At 43.1% G+C, this 18,001-nt stretch overlaps 2 protein-coding genes across 3 annotated transcripts in view; both read right to left on the bottom strand.

The window, feature by feature from the left end:
- The window catches only part of NCKAP5L (NCK associated protein 5 like), a 31,619-nt gene extending 31,351 nt beyond the window's left edge, over positions 1–268 (bottom strand). For both annotated transcript variants that reach the window (XM_087814679.1, XM_016201035.2), the window contains exon 1: positions 183–268. The gene's annotated coding sequence lies outside the window, so the exon portion shown is untranslated. The remainder of the gene's footprint in view (positions 1–182) is intronic.
- An 11,319-nt stretch (positions 269–11,587) lies between these two features.
- On the bottom strand, positions 11,588–17,135 carry BCDIN3D (BCDIN3 domain containing RNA methyltransferase). Its single transcript, XM_016201077.2, has 2 exons — positions 16,876–17,135; positions 11,588–13,238 (listed from the first exon to the last, which is right to left on the bottom strand). The coding sequence occupies exons 1-2, from the start codon at positions 17,107–17,109 to the stop codon at positions 12,600–12,602; spliced, it is 873 nt and encodes a 290-aa protein (XP_016056563.2). The 5' UTR covers positions 17,110–17,135; the 3' UTR covers positions 11,588–12,599.
- Between the last annotated feature and the right edge of the window lie 866 nt (positions 17,136–18,001).

The following is an 18,001-nucleotide window of genomic DNA, read 5'->3' as shown; positions in this document are numbered from 1 at the left end:
CGCGGGACAGTGCAGCAAGAGGGAGGGGCAGACAGCGAGGTCCCGCCAGGAAGCCGCGCCTCCCCCTCGGAACCAAGGCTGCCACGAGAGCCGTACCCTTCACACCCCTCACCCCCGGCCCGGGCTTACAGACCCCACCCACCACTTGCAGCTTTTTAAACCCCAAGTAGGCTAGAACTCACCGAAATCAGGTGCTGAGCTGGGCCAGGGCAGGCCGGGTACGCCGGGTCCATGGCCACGGATAGGGGGCGAGGGGCAGAGAAAGGGGGTGCTGGGGCCGCCTCTTGATGTCAAGGCTTTAAAGGGGCCAGGGAGCTCCGCCCCTCTCCCAGATCCCGCCTCCCGCCTCCCGCACAGCCAATCTGCATTCACTCTGGATACATGCCCCGCCCAGCTCCTCCAGATGTTCCCAGGACGAGAGCTAAGTCTGCCCAGCCGGCGCGCGCTGCTTCCGCCCGAGAAGGAAGGCTGCCCCTCCCCCAATAGAGAAACGCTCTCCCCAGGCTGGGTTGGGTCGGCCTGGTAAAACCTCAGTGCCAGGGTACGGGACGCCGGGCTGGGCCGAGGTGGGGTGAAATGGGGGGCACCTATAGCATAGAAAACTAAGTGGGTGCGCGCGGACCCACAGGCATGCGCCTCTGCCTCTGTGGGGCTGGGCGTGCACGTGTATATGTGGTTGTGAGCGTCGGTGTTTGTAATTTGCCTTCCTGAATACGTGTTAGGAGTAAATCTAAGGGAAGAGGCTTGAGTGTTTCCTTGGCCCTTAATACTCCCGCCTCTGTTTTATTCCTTCGGGATGGGGTCCTCCCAGTAATACAGAAAATTGGGCCCTGGGAACAGATTCCACTCCTCTCAGAGCTGTGCTGGCCCCTTTCCTCCCTGGTTTAGGAGGAGGGAAGGCTGAGCGGAAAAAGCCTAACCCTTGTTCTCAGTCACTTGCTAGCTCAGTGGGGATGAGTTCCTTCCCTGTTGAACTAACTGTGTGCTTAAAAGAGGAAAAGCAAGCTGCCCATATAGGCCCTTGAGGGCCTCAGAGCTCCCTTCAATCCCATTGTTACTGGTCCTTGTATAAACTTTTATTTGCCCTCGGCTGGAGACCATGTAGTCTTCATAATCTGCCTTGAACTGACTGGCCCGGAAATGCAGGTTCTGAACTGGGTTCTGCAAGGAAATAAAAAGGGATCCCTAGCCACACTGTCCATTTTATTAAAATTGCTTCTGTTGCGGGATGTATTAAAGCATCATATTATTAGTCAAATAAAGGAACATAAAAGCTGAAGTAACATAGGGTGCTCAGACTGGCTAGGATTAATCAAGAGTTCCTCTGTGAAGGAGGCTCCTTAATTTAAAATGGGATTTGAAGGGCAGAGAAAAAAATTGAGTAAGATCCATTCAGGGTAAGGACATAAGGAGACTCAGATAGGAAAGAGCAAATTACCTATGCGGGAAATGGTAGGGTGGGAAGTGGGAGAAGTTCATGGAGGAGGTTTTGTATAGAGATCAGAACCCAGACATGGATTTGACAACACAGGTGATACGTCATTGTGGATTCCTGAGCATAAGAGGTAGCTTGACTTTTTCGAATGCCTGAGGACAGTTATTATTGGAGCCTAAAGTATGTCATGATGGTTACCCACATCTGCTCTTTCACCTTTGCTTTAAAATTTTTTTATTGATTTATCCTTAACATACAATTAAATATACAGATCTTAGATGTTCTGTTTGGTGAATTTCAACAATAATATACATCTAAATAACTCCCCAAATAAGGTACTGAACCATTACTCCAGAATGTTCCCTCATGGTCCTTTATAGTTGATTACCCTGCACTGACTACCATCCACCCACTTCAACTTCCTGAATTCTATCACTATAGTTTTATCTGTTCTTGGATATTGTATAAGTGGAATCATACAGTACCTATACTCTTTTGCAACTATATATATTTAAATATATTTTTATCGATTTTAGAGAAAGAGGAAGGGAGAGAGAGCAAAACATTGATCAGTTGCCTCCTGGACGTGACAGCCCGAAACCTGGGTATGTGCCCTGACTGGGAATCGAACCAGTGACCTTTCAGTGCATGGGACGATGCTCAGCCAACTGAGCCGCACCAGCCAGGGCTGCAACTATATTCTTTAGCACAGTGATGTTTTTGAGATCCAGCTATGTGTAGTGTCTTCCTTTTTATTGCTGAATAATGGTCCATTGTATGAATTACATCACAATTTGTTTACTCATTCTCCAGCTGATGGATATTTGGGTATTTCAGGTTTGGGCTATTATGAATAAGGGTGCTATAAACATTCTTTTTCAAATATTTTTGTGAACATGTTTTCATTTCTCTCATCTTACTTCTTTTTTAAATTTTCTTTTAAAAAAATGTTTTTATTGATTTTTTTTTTGAGAGAGGAAGGGAGAGGGAGAAAGAAACATCGATTGGTTGCTTCCTGCACGCCCACACCCCCACCACTCCGGAATCAGCGAGCAACCCAGGTATGTGCCCTGACTGGGAATTGAACCAGCAACATTTTGGTGCGTGGGATGACACCCAACCAAGCCACACTGGCCAGGGCTCACTTTATGTCTTTTGTTTTTTAAATCCTCACCTGAAAATATTTTTTCCATTACTTTTCAGAGAGAGTGGAAAGGGAGAGAGAGAAAGAGAGAGGGCGGGGGAGAGAAACACATCGATGTGAGAGAGACACACTGATTGGTTGCCTCCTGCACGCACCCCAACTGGGGCAGGGGGTCAAGCCTGCAACAGAGATGCATGCCCTTCGCTGGAATTGAACCTGGGACCCTTCAGTCCGCAGGCCAGCGTTCTAACCACTGAGCCAAACTGGCCAGGGTGCACCTTATTTCTTGATGATAGACAGTAGCACCTTTGGAATCCTGCAGCATTAATTAATTCTTATTCATTCAGTCATCCAACATTTGTTGAATAGGGATCTGTGGGAGAGTCCTTGGTTTACAATAAAAATTAGACACGATTCTTTTCTCAAAAGGCTTAAATATCCCATAAAACTCCATGTATCTGTTGCATTCCAAAGCCATGGGGTAGATAAACCTTAAGAGTCTGCCAGGCATTTCTGATTATTTTTGGATGTTTCCAAATAACTAAATTTTGGAAAGCAAGCAGACCATCTAAATGACTTTTTACTTTTCATTCAGATGTTTACTGTTGTTTAGTAAACACAGCCAGAACATCTGCACTTGTCAGAGCAAGTATCGCCTTACTTAAAAAGCTCTTGCACACTTGAAAGTTCAGGTCTTCAGATTTTGACAGATTCTCTATGCTTCACAAACCTTCATCTTCACCGACAGGAGGTGAAAGAAGGAGAGCTAACACTGCTCTATAATCACTTTCTGTATTTGATGAGGCTTAAAACACTTTCATTCTCAATGGTTTTATTCACTTAAATTATTAAAAATTGTCTAGCCGGTTTGGCTCAGTGGTTAGAGTGTTGGCCCACGGACTGAAGGGTCCCAGGTTTCGTTCCAGCCAAGGGCACGTACCTCCGTTGCAGACTCGATCCCCACAAGTCATATCCAGGAGGCAACCGATCCATGTTTCTCTCTCTCTCCCTCCCTCCCTCCCTCCCACTCTCTATGAAAAGCAATGGAAAAAATATCCTCAGGTGAGGGCTAAAAGAAAATTATTAAAAATATACATAAGTTCCAAAGTTGGTTTTGCACTGTTATATACCACTGATCACATATTTTCTTTTTGTTGTTGTTCATATATTGTTCTTTATTTGAATTGTCTGTGTTACAAAACAAGCTAGGCTTTGTAGGTCTCTAGTTGCTGCAAGCTGTTGGAAACAAACCAGTTTGGTGGTGTGGTCCAACTGTGCATACAGTGCTGATGACTGACTGGTAGATGGCATCTCAGAGACCCACCCCCTTCACCCCTCACATCAGTTCTTTGGGATCCTCTGCTTCAATACTATATGGTCATTAATTCAGTGTCGGAGCATCTTCTTTCCTCAGTTTGGCATTGTAGCCCTTTGGCCACTGTATTACATTGGTTGATAAACTCACCCCAAAGTCTTTTTTTTTAATCCTCACTTGAGGATATTTTTTCCATTGCTTTTCAGAGAGAGTGGAAGGAAGAGAGAGAGAGAGAGGGAGATGGAGGGAGAGAGAGGGAGAGAAAGAGAAACATTGACATGAGAGAGACACACACACATCTATTGGTTGCCTCCTGCATGTGCCCTGACCGGGGCCAGGGATCGAGCCTGCAACTGAGGTATGTGCCCTTGGCCAGAATCAAACCCAGGACCCTTCAGTCTGCAGGCTCACACTCTAACCACTGAGCCAAACTGGCTAGGGCCCAATTTAGAATTCTTGAGGTGGTCAGGCTGGTAACTGGTCTCTCAAAACATTTAAATTATCTGTCTATTCTCCAGGTTGGATTGACTCTGAGTGTGTTCTTGATGTCTTTCCTGCTCAATAAGAGGAAGAAAGGAGGTGGTATAAGTAAATGTTTGGTCATTTATTGAATAGAAATAGACCTTTGTTAGTGCTATTTGATTCTACGTGGGACAATTAAGTTCCTTGGGTTCTGACAGCATTGCCAGTATGTGCTTTGAAACTTACCTGGCACAGATATGATGGATCTGCTCAGGTCCTTCTTTGAACCCCTTTTCCCTCATTTTCATCAATCAGAGATTCTTACTGAGTCTATACTATATGCTAGGCACTTTGCACTAGATAACATGTGAGGTGTGGTAAGTAATGAGATTGGAAAAGCAAGCAGTAGAAGATCACACTTCATCCTAAGAGCGATGGAGTGGTTGAATGGTTTTAAGCAGGAGGTGGCATAACCAGAATTCCATTTTAGGAAAATCACTGTGGTTGCAGTGCGGAGAATAGAGAGAGTAAGATTGAAGTCAGGGAGGCCAGACAGAATGTTTTTATGGTAATTGAGGGGGAAAAGGAGAAATATGCTCTGGACTAGGAAAGTGATAGTAGTGATAAACAGGAAAAAACTTCAGTGGTTAGAGCATCAGCCCGTGCACCAAAGGGTCTCCGGTTTGATTCCTGGTCAAGGGCACATACCTGGTTGCAGTTTTAATCCCTGGCCCTGGTCAGGGTGTGTGAAGGAGGCAACTAATTGAAGTTTCTCGCTCTCTCCTCCTCTCCCTCCCGCCTACTCTCTCTAAAAATCAATGGGAAAAATATCCTTGGGTGAGGATTAACAAAACAAAAAAAAGAAAGAAAGCAGCTCTTTCACCATGTGAGGACACAGCAAGAACATGCTGGCTGTGAACCACGAAGAGGGCTCTCTCTAGAATGCAACCATGCTGGTGTCTTGATCTTGGCCTTCTCAGCCTCCAGAACTGTGAGAAATACTTGTAAGCCACCCAGTACATTGTACTTTATTATAGCAGGCTGAGTGGACTCAGACAGAAACTGGTACTAAGAAGTGGAGTGCTGCTTTAACAAATGTCTAAAAATGTGGGAGTGGCTTTGGAACTGGATAATGGGTAGAAGCTGGAAAATTTCTGAATTTCATGCTAGAAGAAGTCTACATTGCCATGAATGGACAGTTAAGGGCGGTTCTGGTGAGAGCTCAGAAAGAAAATAGGGGAGCTATAGAGAAAGCCTTAATCTTAGAGAATACCCAAGTCATTCTGAACAGAATGTTGATGGAAATATTTGGACATAAAGGCCAATTATGATGAGACCTCAGGTGGAAATGAGGAACATAACTGGAAACTGGAAAAAAAGACCCAGAGTTCCCATTACAGGAGAAACCCAGAGAGAGGTTGGAGGAACTTCATCAAGATGAAAAGAAGTTAATTCCTGCCAGGCCGGCATGGCTCAGTGGTTGAGCATCGACCTATAATCCAGGAGACTGCGGTTTGATTCCCAGTCATGGGCTGCAGGCTTGATCCCCAGTAGGGGGTGTGCAGGAGGCAGGTGATTGATGCCTCTCTCATCATTGATGTTTCTATTTCTCTCTCTCCCTCTCCCTTCCTCTCTCTGAAATCAATAAAGACATATTTTAAAAAAGAAAGAAGCTAATTCCTATTGGAATAAAACATTGTAAAAAGTTCCTAAAGGTATCTTTTCCTCAAAACCTTGACATTTATTATTCTCATAGTTCAAATGATTCTTTCAGTGATTTCTAGATTATTTGAACCACCTTCTAATACTACAGGGACTTTACTTCGTAAGTTAAAATTGGCTAAACCATATCTTCATTCTATCCCTACTTAAAAACACTTTCTCTTTAAGTTTGTGGTGCCTTGTTTGCAACTCATCATTTTGACTTCCTGTGACTCCTCTAGAATATTGCTCACAGTTTTTATTATTGAGCGGACATCCCTTCCTCTTTTAAAGCATAATAAATTAAAATTGCTAATAAAATAATAAAATAATAATAAACAGTAGAGAAGTGAGAAGGTCTTGGGATTGGAAGTGGAGGGAAACAGAGAGCTAAGCCAACACTGGGTAACTTGCAGATGGTAGGGCCACTCACTGAAATAAAAAACACCAGAGGTTTCATCGAGGAATAGGATTATAATAAATGCTAAACTTTTTTTTATTAATTGATTTTAGAGAGAGAGAGGAAGGTGGGGGGGGTGGAGATAGTGAAACATCAATCAGCTGTTCCCCTTATTTGTGCATTCATTGATTGTAAATGTTAAACTCTTAAAAAACTATAACCCGAGAGGAAGAGCAGGTTTGGGAGATGATATACTCACTTTCAAACATGCTGACATTGAAATGCCTGGGACATCCAAGTGGAAATGTCTATCCGCAAGAGGTGAGAGCTTCCCAACTGTTGTGCCTCAGGAAGAGGTTACAGATGTGTTGTATATTGATCTTCTCAACTCTGAGGGCAGCATAGGCTCCCTCTGACAGTAGTCTCAGTTATGCTGGGCTGCTATGATGTGGAAGGGTTGGGAAGCACTGATGTATAATGCTGTTGGATAAATAATTCTGCAGCTCAGGGGAGATCTGGACTACAGGTAAGAGGTTTGTGGGTCATCAGAACATAGGTGGTAACTGAAGCCATGGAGTAGAGGAGATCATGCAAAGAGAGAAGAGGGATTGGAACAGAACCCCAAGGAACAGCAACATTGGAGAGGGGTCTCCACAGACAGAGGAAGAAAACTGTCTGAGTGTTGCCACCAGAGCCCAAGAGATTAAAAAAGAAGAAAAGAAAAAAGAATCAAAAAGTTCCCTGATATTGCTGATGTCAAGCTGGATCAGGACTGAGATGTACCCACTGACTTCAGCCACATGTCACTGGTTATTAGCAAAACCAGATTTTGAAGGGTTGAGAAAGATATATAAGGAATGGACACAAGAAGTATTTAAAAGTCTTTCAATAATTTAGGCTATGCTGTGAGGTAAAGGTTAGACAGGTAGGTAGGGTAATGGGAGGGGGAGTGAGAATTTAGAAAGATACTGCTTAATTTAAAAAATTATTTTAAATGTTACTTTTAAAAAGCATTGTGTGCATAAGGCTAAAAAATATCAAATAATACAGAAGCACTTATTTGCTTCATTTCCCACTCCCAGCAATGAGCCACTTTTTAACCTTTTGGCTGATGTTTTGATATGACTAAATATGCTTATCTGCTATTCTTTGATTTTTTGCTTTCAAATTTACTTTATCATCTATGTGTATATTCTTTTTAATAGGTACAAAAGTGGTATCTTACCACTCACACTGTTCTGCACCTTACTTCTTGCTCTTGAAATATCTTGGAGACCTTTCTATATTAGCATATATAGGTCTATTTTGTTCTTTTAAATGATTGCATAGTAATCCATTAATGGTTGTACCATACTTTTTGTTTCCTACTGATGGGCGTTTAGGTTGCTTCTAGCTTTTCATTTTTGTCCACTGACTGTAATGGATAATGTTGTATACACATCCTTGCATACTTATGTGAGTATATTCACAAGACAAATTCCTAGCAATGGGATTCCTGGGTATGCAGTACACATTTTGATAAATATTGACAAATTACCTTCCAAAATGGTCATCCTAATTTACATTCCCACTAACAGGACACTAGAATACCTATTTCCCCCACATTCTTTCTGTGACTTTATTAGATTTTTTTCATTGCCTTATGTGGTCAAATTTATTGATATTTTGGGTTCTTTGTTATGCTTAGAAAGTACTCCAATTTTAAAAAATTACCTTTTTTCTCTAGTATGTTTATGGTTTTCTTTTTACTTTTAAATATTCCATCCAGGATTTACTTAAATGTCCAAGACCACTAGTATTTCTCATGTCTGCCCAGAATGACATCTCCATTCTAGACCACTCAGTCCTGTCTATTTTTCAAGTACAAAACACCCGTTCCTGTGTACCCTTGCCAAGAGGGTCCTTTCTCCAGGCAACAGGGCATGCTGCTTCCCCTCTTCTCTGTCACGCAACAAGCTATATTCCTTTCAGGGACAGCTCAAATCTCATATCCTTCAGAAAGTCTTCCATGCTTATTGTAGCCCACAGAAAATTCTCCTTCTCTGAAGCTCACATGATCATATGCTATCTTGGATGAGCCTCTTCCTTTCTCCACAACGTTAATATATTTGCTGAATCAAATCTAACCTTTGGAAGTCTAGGCTTGATTAATCTATTTTTCCCTACCCCCTCAGCAGCTAAAAGCATGCTGGGTATAAAGAAGGAATCTGATAAAATACTTATTATTTTTAATATCTCTATTGATTTCAGAGAGAGGAAGGGAGAGGGAGAGAGACAGAAACATCATAATGAGTCATTGATCAGCTGCCTCCTGCATGCCCCCTACTGGGTGATTGAGCTCCCAACCTGGGCATGTGCCCTGACTGGGGATCGAACCTTGATCTCCTGGATCATAGATCAATGCTCAACTGCTGAGCCATGTCAGCTGGGCACTACTCATTAAATCTTAATCATTCTATATGAATTACTTCCAGATTTTTATATTCAGTTTTGATCTTGTAAACCATAAATAATTAAGGCCTTGAAGACCAGCACTGTCCAACAAAACTTTCTGCAACAATGGGAATGTTCTATATTTGTGCTAATAGGGTAATCACTAGTCACATGTGGCTACTGAACACCTGAAATGTGGCTACTTGACTGAGGAACTGAATTTTAAATTTTATTTCGTTGTACTTAAATAGCAAGCACCTACTGTATTAAACAACATAGGTTTAGGCACTGAAAAAGGACAAGACTCTAGGTCACTGAAGGTTTTTAAGAGAAAGAGAACACTAGCAGCAGGACAGAGAATGGATTGGAAGGTAGATGACAGGAACCCATGCTAGGTGCCAGCCACCTGGATGCAATAAATGGGACTTACATTATTGGCAGAATTTGTTGCACTTCGTGACTATTTCAATGTGGGGAGTATTAAGCGAAGATAGTCAACTGAGGTTTGTAGCTTGAGCAATGGGAGGATGTCACCATTGAGATATGAGTAGGTTTAGAATGAGGGTAATGAGTTTGTATCTGGGATGTTGAATTTGCAATGTCTAATATCTGAGGGATATGACTACAAAACAGGACATTCATCTGGAACTGTGGAGGTGGGGCTACCAATATATTTAGGGGATATTAGTATATAGGTGGTTGTTAAAGGCATGGGAGTGGAGGAACTCGCCCCAGGAAAAACATGTAGAAGAGGACTGAATGAAACCCTAAGTGTGGTCTATGCCTGCTTACATCAGAATCATCTGGGATGCTTACTAAAATATATATATATATATATTCCTCATTGTGAATATATTTAATGCCATGGAATTGTGCACTTAAGTATGGTTGAAATGAGCCCTGGCAGGTGTGGCTTAGTTGACTGGGCACCACCCTGCACACCGAGAGGTTGCTGGTTTGACTGCCAGTCAGGGCACATGCCTGGGTTCCCAGAGGGGGTGTGCAGGTGGCAGCCAATTGATGTTCTGCTCTCACATCAATGTTTGTCTCTCTTTCTCTCTTTCATCCTAAAAATCAATTAATATATAATTGATATATTACATATAATATGTATAATCTAAAATATATAAAAATATATATATAAAGGTTAAAATGTTATGTATATTGTACCACAATAAAATACAAAAAAACAAACATTCCTAAGTCCCATCACTGTTTTTGGAGATGAATCCAGGACTTACCAGGTAACTTATGCAAATTAAAAGTTGAACCAATGCTTATGGGGTAGTGAGAAACTAAGAGCTAGGAAGAGAATAAAGGGAAGAAAGTATGGTGGAGAAACCAAGGGAGAGCAAAAGGTTCAAGAAGGGTCAATAGTGTTGACTGGTGCCACTGCCCAGGAGGAAGATTGAAAAGAGGCACAGATTTGGTATTCAGGAGGTTACTAATGAATGGGAAGTTGGGGAGCAGAGGCTGTGGGGTCTACTGTTTCAAAGAATTTGCTCACATTTGGTGGTGGAGATATGGAAGGAAAGACTGCATAAGCTTGAGGAAAAGATAGGACACAGGAAAAATCGGTGGTTTTGAAGATGAGAGAGAATTGAACATGCTGGTAGGTGCACAGGAAGGAGTTTATGAAGCCAAGGAGACACCAAAGGGATCCTCCATAAAGCAAAATTTGGGAGAAGTAGTAGAGGCTGGGATCAAGAACTTAGGAAGAGATTACTTGGTGATCACTGGGTAGGTTTAGAAGTGAAAAGGAGGCAAGATGAAGTTCAAGACTGAGGGCAAGAAAAGACTTCCTGTCAACAGCAAATAAGAATGACATTAGTTGGTAGTTAAGATACTTGCTTAGATTAATGGAGCAGGGCAGAGTCAAGAGCCGGTAGAAGGGTAGAAGTGTAAAAGTCTGAGTCACTAGCATAAAAGTGATCAGGAGCAGCAATATAAAGACTGAAAAATAGTACTGGAATCTAATTGAGATTTGAAATGGCACCAACCAACACAATTAACCAGCACAAAATAGAAAAATTGTTTTTTCTAAATGAAGGTTTTAGTCCCACCCTCTTTTGTGCAGGGCAGCAGTGGTTTCTGCTCTCCCATGCATACAGTTCAAATTCCTTAGCAGGAGCTTTAATGTAACTTCTCCGTTAAGAGGTGCAACATGAAATTGATGGTCCAGACTCTTGTTCCCTGCTCCTTCTTCTATAACTTAAATTCAGAAAATAATAGGATCTTAGGGATTTTGAAGCTCATCAACTCAATCTCCCTTCTTACCTAGGTATGTTTTGTTTTTCCATCTTCTCTTCACCAAACATCTTTCTCCATCTTCCACTTTCCCTTGGATTCAACTGATTGGTGTTTTAAAAATCAAAACCTGCCCAGCCGGGCATGGCTCAGAGGTTGAGCATCAACCTAGGATCCAGGTGATCAGGGTTCGATTTCCGGTCAGGGCACATGCCCGGGTTGCGGGCTCGATCCCCAGCTGGGGGCGTGCAGGAGGCAGCAAATCAATGACTCTCATCATTGATGTTTCTATCTCTCTCTCTCCCTCTCTTTTCCTCTGTAATCGATATATTAAAAAAAAAAAAAAATCAAAACCTAACAGGCATCAGCAACACTATCCCACAGCACTCATCCAATTATAGACTACGTTTTATGTATGCTTCTCCACATACATTCCCACCCCCATACTAGTGTGTGTCTCCCATCTCCATACTGGTGAGCTTTGGCAGAGGATGCTGAACAAAAAGTCCTGAATTAATTTATTCACTGGCTTGTTTTCTGTTCTGAGCTTAGGTGAGGTTTTTTTCTTGAGCTGAAGCCTTCCTGGATAGAGTGGGTAAAAGCAGAAGTTTCTTATCTACCCCAGATTCACAGGGCATTCTCAACCATACTCGTCACTTTTATTATATACAATTATATACATTATATATAATCCCACTTCATTCATTTCATTTATACCAGTTGGATTTTGGGTCCATAATTTAAATCTTTTATTTATATATTTATTATTGAATTTATTGGGGTGACATTGGTTAATTATTTAGGTTTCAGGTGTACAATTCTGTAATACATCATCTACATATTGTATGTTCACCACCCAAAGTCAAGTCTCCTTCTGTTTACTCCCCCACCCCCCCAATAATTTAAATCTTTTAAATGTCAGCCAATGCATCTTGCCTAGTATCTGTAACTGCTGTGCTGAGCCTGGTCATGTTAGAGACTTGATTTGCCCTGGAAAGATAAGATGTTTTTCCTACTAACCCTCACCTTCAGCCAGGCCAGTGATTCTTTTTTCAGACAGTATAGTGAGGTTTTGCCCAAAGGCATGATGAATTAAATCCTGAAGAAGCCAGATCAGATTCAAGGGGCCCAGGGAAATGACACATCCTAAGGCTAGCCTGGTCTTTTCTAAATAACCACCAAAAGCAGCTCCTTCCATATCCCAGAAACAGGATCACTTTCTCTAGGCCATCTCAATCCAGACAGCTCAGGTCATTGCTCCACAGATGCATTCTCCTTCAGGATCATCCCAAACAATGGGGAACAGATATTGATTTTTTTTTCAGTTGCATCTGGGACATTTTGCCAAAAGCTTCTGCCAGGTTTTGAAGTGGACTGTTAAGGAATTAAGGAGAATGAACTTAATTCTCAGAAGAGAACCCTTTCAATATCTCTTTCCTGGTCTTCTCCCCCTCTCATCTCACTATCTCCCGAATCTTAACTTGTTCCTTTCTTTTCCTTCTATCAGTGATTCAGGGATTGGATGAGTCTCTGTGGTTTGTTTTGCCCTGAAGAGCAGAAGGCTACGGTCCCAGCTGGTGTTACCAAAGCAGCATACTAATTCCATGCCATGGTCCTGGGTCAAGATCTGCACAATCTGATTGGCCATATCACCTCGGATGGCAAGGGAGTGGAAGTGGTCAAAATCATGGAGGCCCAGCTTTCGAAGACGCCTTGCAGCTGCCCGGTAACATTTCCAGGGCTGTGGCTCCACAAGGAGGTAGTGGCAGAGGGAGGAGAGGTGAGCCAGGAACTCCCACAGGCCCTGGTCCCCATGGTTCAGATGAATCCACATGGTTATTGACATGCAGAAGCCAATGTCAAAAACCGAGCGTCCGAATTGGCTTAAGAAAGAGCTCAAGAGAACTTTCCGGCTCCTTTGATTCATGAAGTCCAGGGTAATAAAAGTCAAGGCATCAGGAAATGGGCATTCTTTTTCAGCTCGCTCCACCAGGACTGGATCTATGTCACAGCAGAGGAGACGGAGTTCTCTTGAGGCATCTGAGTAGGTCTCCCCATCACGTAGGAAAAGGAAGTGTTTGTACAGAGCCACACTTAGATCCTAGAGGAATCCAAAAGAGCTTTGTCACTGCAGCTTTCAACCAGTGAATAGAAGAGAAGCTTATCTCTTATCCTCTTTTTAAAAATTTGTTTACAGTATTACAGATGTCTATCCCCTTATCTTTTTTATTTTATCTTTATTTTTTCCCCATCACCATTTATCCCCCGTATACATACCTTCTTCCACCTCCACCTCCCCAACCCCTACAATCACCATACTTGTCCGTGTCCAAGAGTTTTTTGTTTGTTTGTTTGTTTTTAATATATCCTTATTGATTTCAGAGAGAGGAAGGGAGAGGGAGAGAGAGATAGAAACATCAATGATGAGAGAGTCATTAATCGGCTGCCTTCTGCAAGCCCCACACTGGGGATCGAGCCTGCAACCCGGGCATGTGCCCTGACCAGGAATCGAACAGCGATCTCCTGGATCCTAGGTCAATGCTCAACTGCTGAGCCACACCTTGCCAGGCCGAAAGTTCTTTCTTATTTTTATTTTAGCCTCTTATCTTACACTGCCACCTACTCCTGGCTTTAGAGGATGTGAGACTCCAAAACTATAACCTAAGGAAGGTGGACAGTTTTCCACAAAGCAGGCTCTCAGCGCCCTCCAGGGGTAACAGGCTGTAATGAAACATTTCTAGCTTTGCTCTCCTGATTCTGATGGCAGATTGGGTTGTATGGTTGAAAGTTACAGCCCAAGAGATGCAGGAAAGGAACTAGAACAGTATTTTCCAGCTTAATATGCTGGTAAACTCGCTATCTTTTTGTTTTTTTCTTTGGGTATCTCAGGCTCCAGTAAGGAGGGAAGGGTTCCAGGGGCATCACCAGTGTTCTTACCAGGAAGGTGAGGAATAGAGCAAGCACCATCTTATAAAAACCTGCTTCTCAGACAGGTGGTTATGAAAATACATTCCAAAAAGTCCTCACCCAGCCTTCATTCTACAGCTTCAATTTTACTACCTATCCTATGCCTCACCACCCCCTCTGAGACTTATTCTGCTTCTGCACCCATCACTCCCAAGTCACTGCTGACCTCCTTCTTCAATGATCTGATTCTCACCATCTTAGCACTTTTTGACTCTTAAGTCACTATCTCTTTCTCTAACTTTGACTTCTGTAACCACTATTACTAACTCAAACTTGTGTTCTTCTATACATCTTTCCCAAGGCATTGTCCTATTCACTACTTCATTTGCTCTTTTCAACAATCCTGTGAGGAAATATTTATGCCTTTTGTGCAGGTGAAGAAATGTGGCTGGAAACAACCCAGATGTTCTATAATAGTGGCATGGATAAATAAATGTGATGTAGTAATTAAGATGGAGTACTAAATAGCAGCTAAAAATGAAGGAATTCAGCGAAGTGCAGCAGTATGAATGACTTTCACAAATTTATAATGCTGAGTAAAAGAGCAAGACATAAAAGAAAATATATAAGCTTCCATTTATATGAAGTTCAAAAATGGATAAAATTAAACTTCATTGTTTAGGGATATCAAAATAGTGAACTATAAAGAAACAATAATAAAAGTCAGGCTAGTTCTTACTTCTTGGTGGAAGGGGCGCCGTTTATGAACAGGAAAAGGCATATAGGGGACTTGTGGGCTACTGAAAATGTTTTATTCCTGATCTAGAAAGTAGTCATAAAATCATCTGCTTTATAATAATTCATAAGTGTAGATTTATGTTTTATGCACTTTTCGCTATGTGTGGTATAGTTCACCAAAACAACTGTATTTTAAAAACTATGGCTTAGAGGCTAGAGACTACTTGTCCAATGTCACATGGTTAGTACACAGCAAGAGTTAGGCTACATTCAGTTCTTTCTTCTACACCAGGCTACTCACTCTTCAATGGGCATACATATCACCTAGAGATCTTGTTAAAATAAAGGCTGATTTAGCAAACTGGGGTGGGGGCTGAGATTATTTCTAATAAGCTTCCAAGTCATGCCAATGCTGTAGATCGAGGACCACACTTTGAGTAGGAAGGTTGTACACTATGCCGCTTAATTTCCTTACTATCTATTTACTTCTTTGCTGTCTCCCTCCTCCTATCTGATCTTGGGTGTGCCCCATGTTTGACCAGCCATTTTGTCACACCAGTCCCTCCTCCACCATATCTCTTCATCCTCTCCATCCTCAATTCCTCAGCCCTAGAGTCCCTTGGAAGTTTAAAAAAGAAAATACAGACTCAGGGCTTAATATCCCAAGATCCTAATTCAGTAGGTCTAGAATGGGGCCTAGGAATTTTTAAAATTTAAACAAAGCACCCCATAAATTATGGCACATCTGTACAATAAAATATTATGAAGCTACTTAAAAGAATGATGTGACATAAATGACCTTCAAATTATTAAATGAAAAGCCAGGTGCAATACAATATACAGATGATGTATTATAGAACTGTACACCTGAATCCTATAAAACCTGATTAACCAATGTCACCCCAATAAATTCAATAAAAAAGCAAAAAAAGCAAGGTGCAAAATAGTGTCTACTATTTGTAAAACTAAAAGAGGGAAGATATTTATACATACATAAATGCTTGTATACATATAGTATGCATACCCAAGAAATTATAAATAGTAGTTGCCACTGTGCAGAGAGGAAAAGGATGATTTAGGGTGAGTAAAGACTTGCTCCCTAAATGTACAACCAGGTTGGGAACTACTGCCCTTGTTAACTGCCTCTACTGTGTATATATACACCCCTGCCAACTTTAAAATCTGTGGTTTCCTAAGCCTTAAACCTAGTCTCTTTTCCATTGCTTTCCCCATCTGACTTCCTACATCATTATAGTGCAGAAATGTTTGCAGGGGGCTTCCTGACACCCACCCATTTGCTCATTCTACCTTTGAGTCTATATTCAAGTGCCCCCTCCCCTTTATCAGCTGTGTCTCTATAGCCTTCAACCCTCCACCAAAATCTCTTCTGAGGATGCCCAGCAACACAATAAAATTCTCCCCACCCTCTCCTGCTCCTGGAGGTAGAACGAGGGCATTAACTTTTGAAGCATTTGGTGTCAGAGAGACATTTCGCTATTTTGCATGTGGTTTAACTATAACCATTATACTTTTCGATAATAAAACGTGGCAATGCCTTCCTCCAGTAGGATGCTGTGTTTCTGCTTCTCAATCCTCTACAGCGTACTCAGTAAACTCATTGCTGAAATATCAGCCTGACTCCTGGGCCCGTCCTGCACCGAATGGCACACGAATCTTAATTCCAGGCACGATTCTGTTCCCTGGCTCATCTCTTCCAGTAAACCAATCCCAACCCCACGCCCCCTCCCCGCTCCCCGGCCATGTCGCCAGCCACGCTGGACATGAGGCAAGCGCCAGAAGCCCAGATACGGTGGCCCTTCCCACCCAAGGTTTGGCCTAGGGGTGGCTAACGCGGAGGCGGGGACTCGGGAATTCCGCACGTAGTTGAGTAAAATTCCGTCACAAGAGTCCTAAGACAGACGGTGCCGGGACCCTGAAGGGCAGCTATAGTAGCAGCACGGAGTCCATCAACGCTACGCCTTTAAACGAATTTTGGGAAAGGTGTGATGCTACGCCCAGGCCAGAGCCCCAGTGGACATGGAGGCAGCCAACCGCTGGACTCCCTGACCTCCGATCCCTCCCCTCTCACTCACCCCGGAGTTACACCCCACGTCTAGCCCCAGAATCGGCTTCGTCTCGGGACCCTGAGGGAAGAGCCGGCTAAGCAGCTCCGGAGGCAGGAGGCGGAGCCGTTCCTCTGGAGAGTGGAAGCGGGAATAATGAGGGAAATTTCCGAACGGGGCGGCGCCGGGTTCCAGAACTCGCGGTCCCTCTTTCACCGCGGCCTCTTCTACGCCTCCGGTGTTCTGTTCGGTGGACGCCGCCATTAGCCTCAGTCCGGCGTCTCTGTCCCGGCGGAACCGGAAGTCGGGAACCTGCGGCCGCGGCGCCAGTGCGCCTGCGCTGAATGGCAAAGGCGCGTGGGTATGAGGGCGGCGCCCACTGGGCGAGCGCTGACCGGGCGTTTGGTTTAAGTTACAGAGGCCTCGCCTAACCTGGGAGGTGGTTAGTAGTATTACCCCATTTTACAGGTGAGGAAACGAGCAGAGTGGTTGTGACTTCCCCAAGCCGACATAGTTTCAACTTGGATTATCTGTATATGTGCTGCCGAAGCGAGCATCAACTTGGACTGTCTGGAACGAGGAGTTCGTTGGGATCTTGTAAATCGATTTTGGTCTAACTTCCTTCCTTTACAAATGTATAAAGTGAGACCCAGAGAGTAGAAATTACGTGTCCAGGGTCACACAGTGAAACTATGACACAGGAATCAGCATTCGGTTTATCCCGTGTTGTCAGGAAAGGGTGGCCAGGAGCCATGTGTCACTTGAGGTGTCAAAAGACCCAAGTGGCCCTGCCTGCCAGGTGGGACAGGTGGACAGAGCAAGTGCAGACTGTGACCCTCTCCAGAGGTAAGGACTAAGCCTTAAGAGCCAGCACTTAAGAGTGCTTACCAGGTGTCAGACACTTTTCTAAGCTCTTTACATGTATTAAACTTAATCTTCACACCAACTGTCAGGGATAAATACTGTCCCTTTTATGTAGATAAGGACTTTGGGGCACAAGGAAGTTAGTCACTAGCCCAAGGTAACACAATTAGAAATGGTAGTACCGGGATTTGAACCTAGGCGGTTTCGCTGTAGAGGGTGTGCATGCAAACATGTTATTCAGATCTTGAATCTCCTATGCCTACTATCATAATGCTTGGGCCAAAGATGCTCA

The sequence above is a fragment of the Miniopterus natalensis genome, chromosome 2, assembly GCF_054644295.1.
Source record: "Miniopterus natalensis isolate mMinNat1 chromosome 2, mMinNat1.hap1, whole genome shotgun sequence".
Taxonomy (NCBI): Eukaryota; Metazoa; Chordata; class Mammalia; order Chiroptera; family Miniopteridae; genus Miniopterus; species Miniopterus natalensis.
The sequence above is the reverse complement of the archived record's forward strand: the minus strand, read 5'-3'. Positions and strand labels throughout refer to the sequence as shown.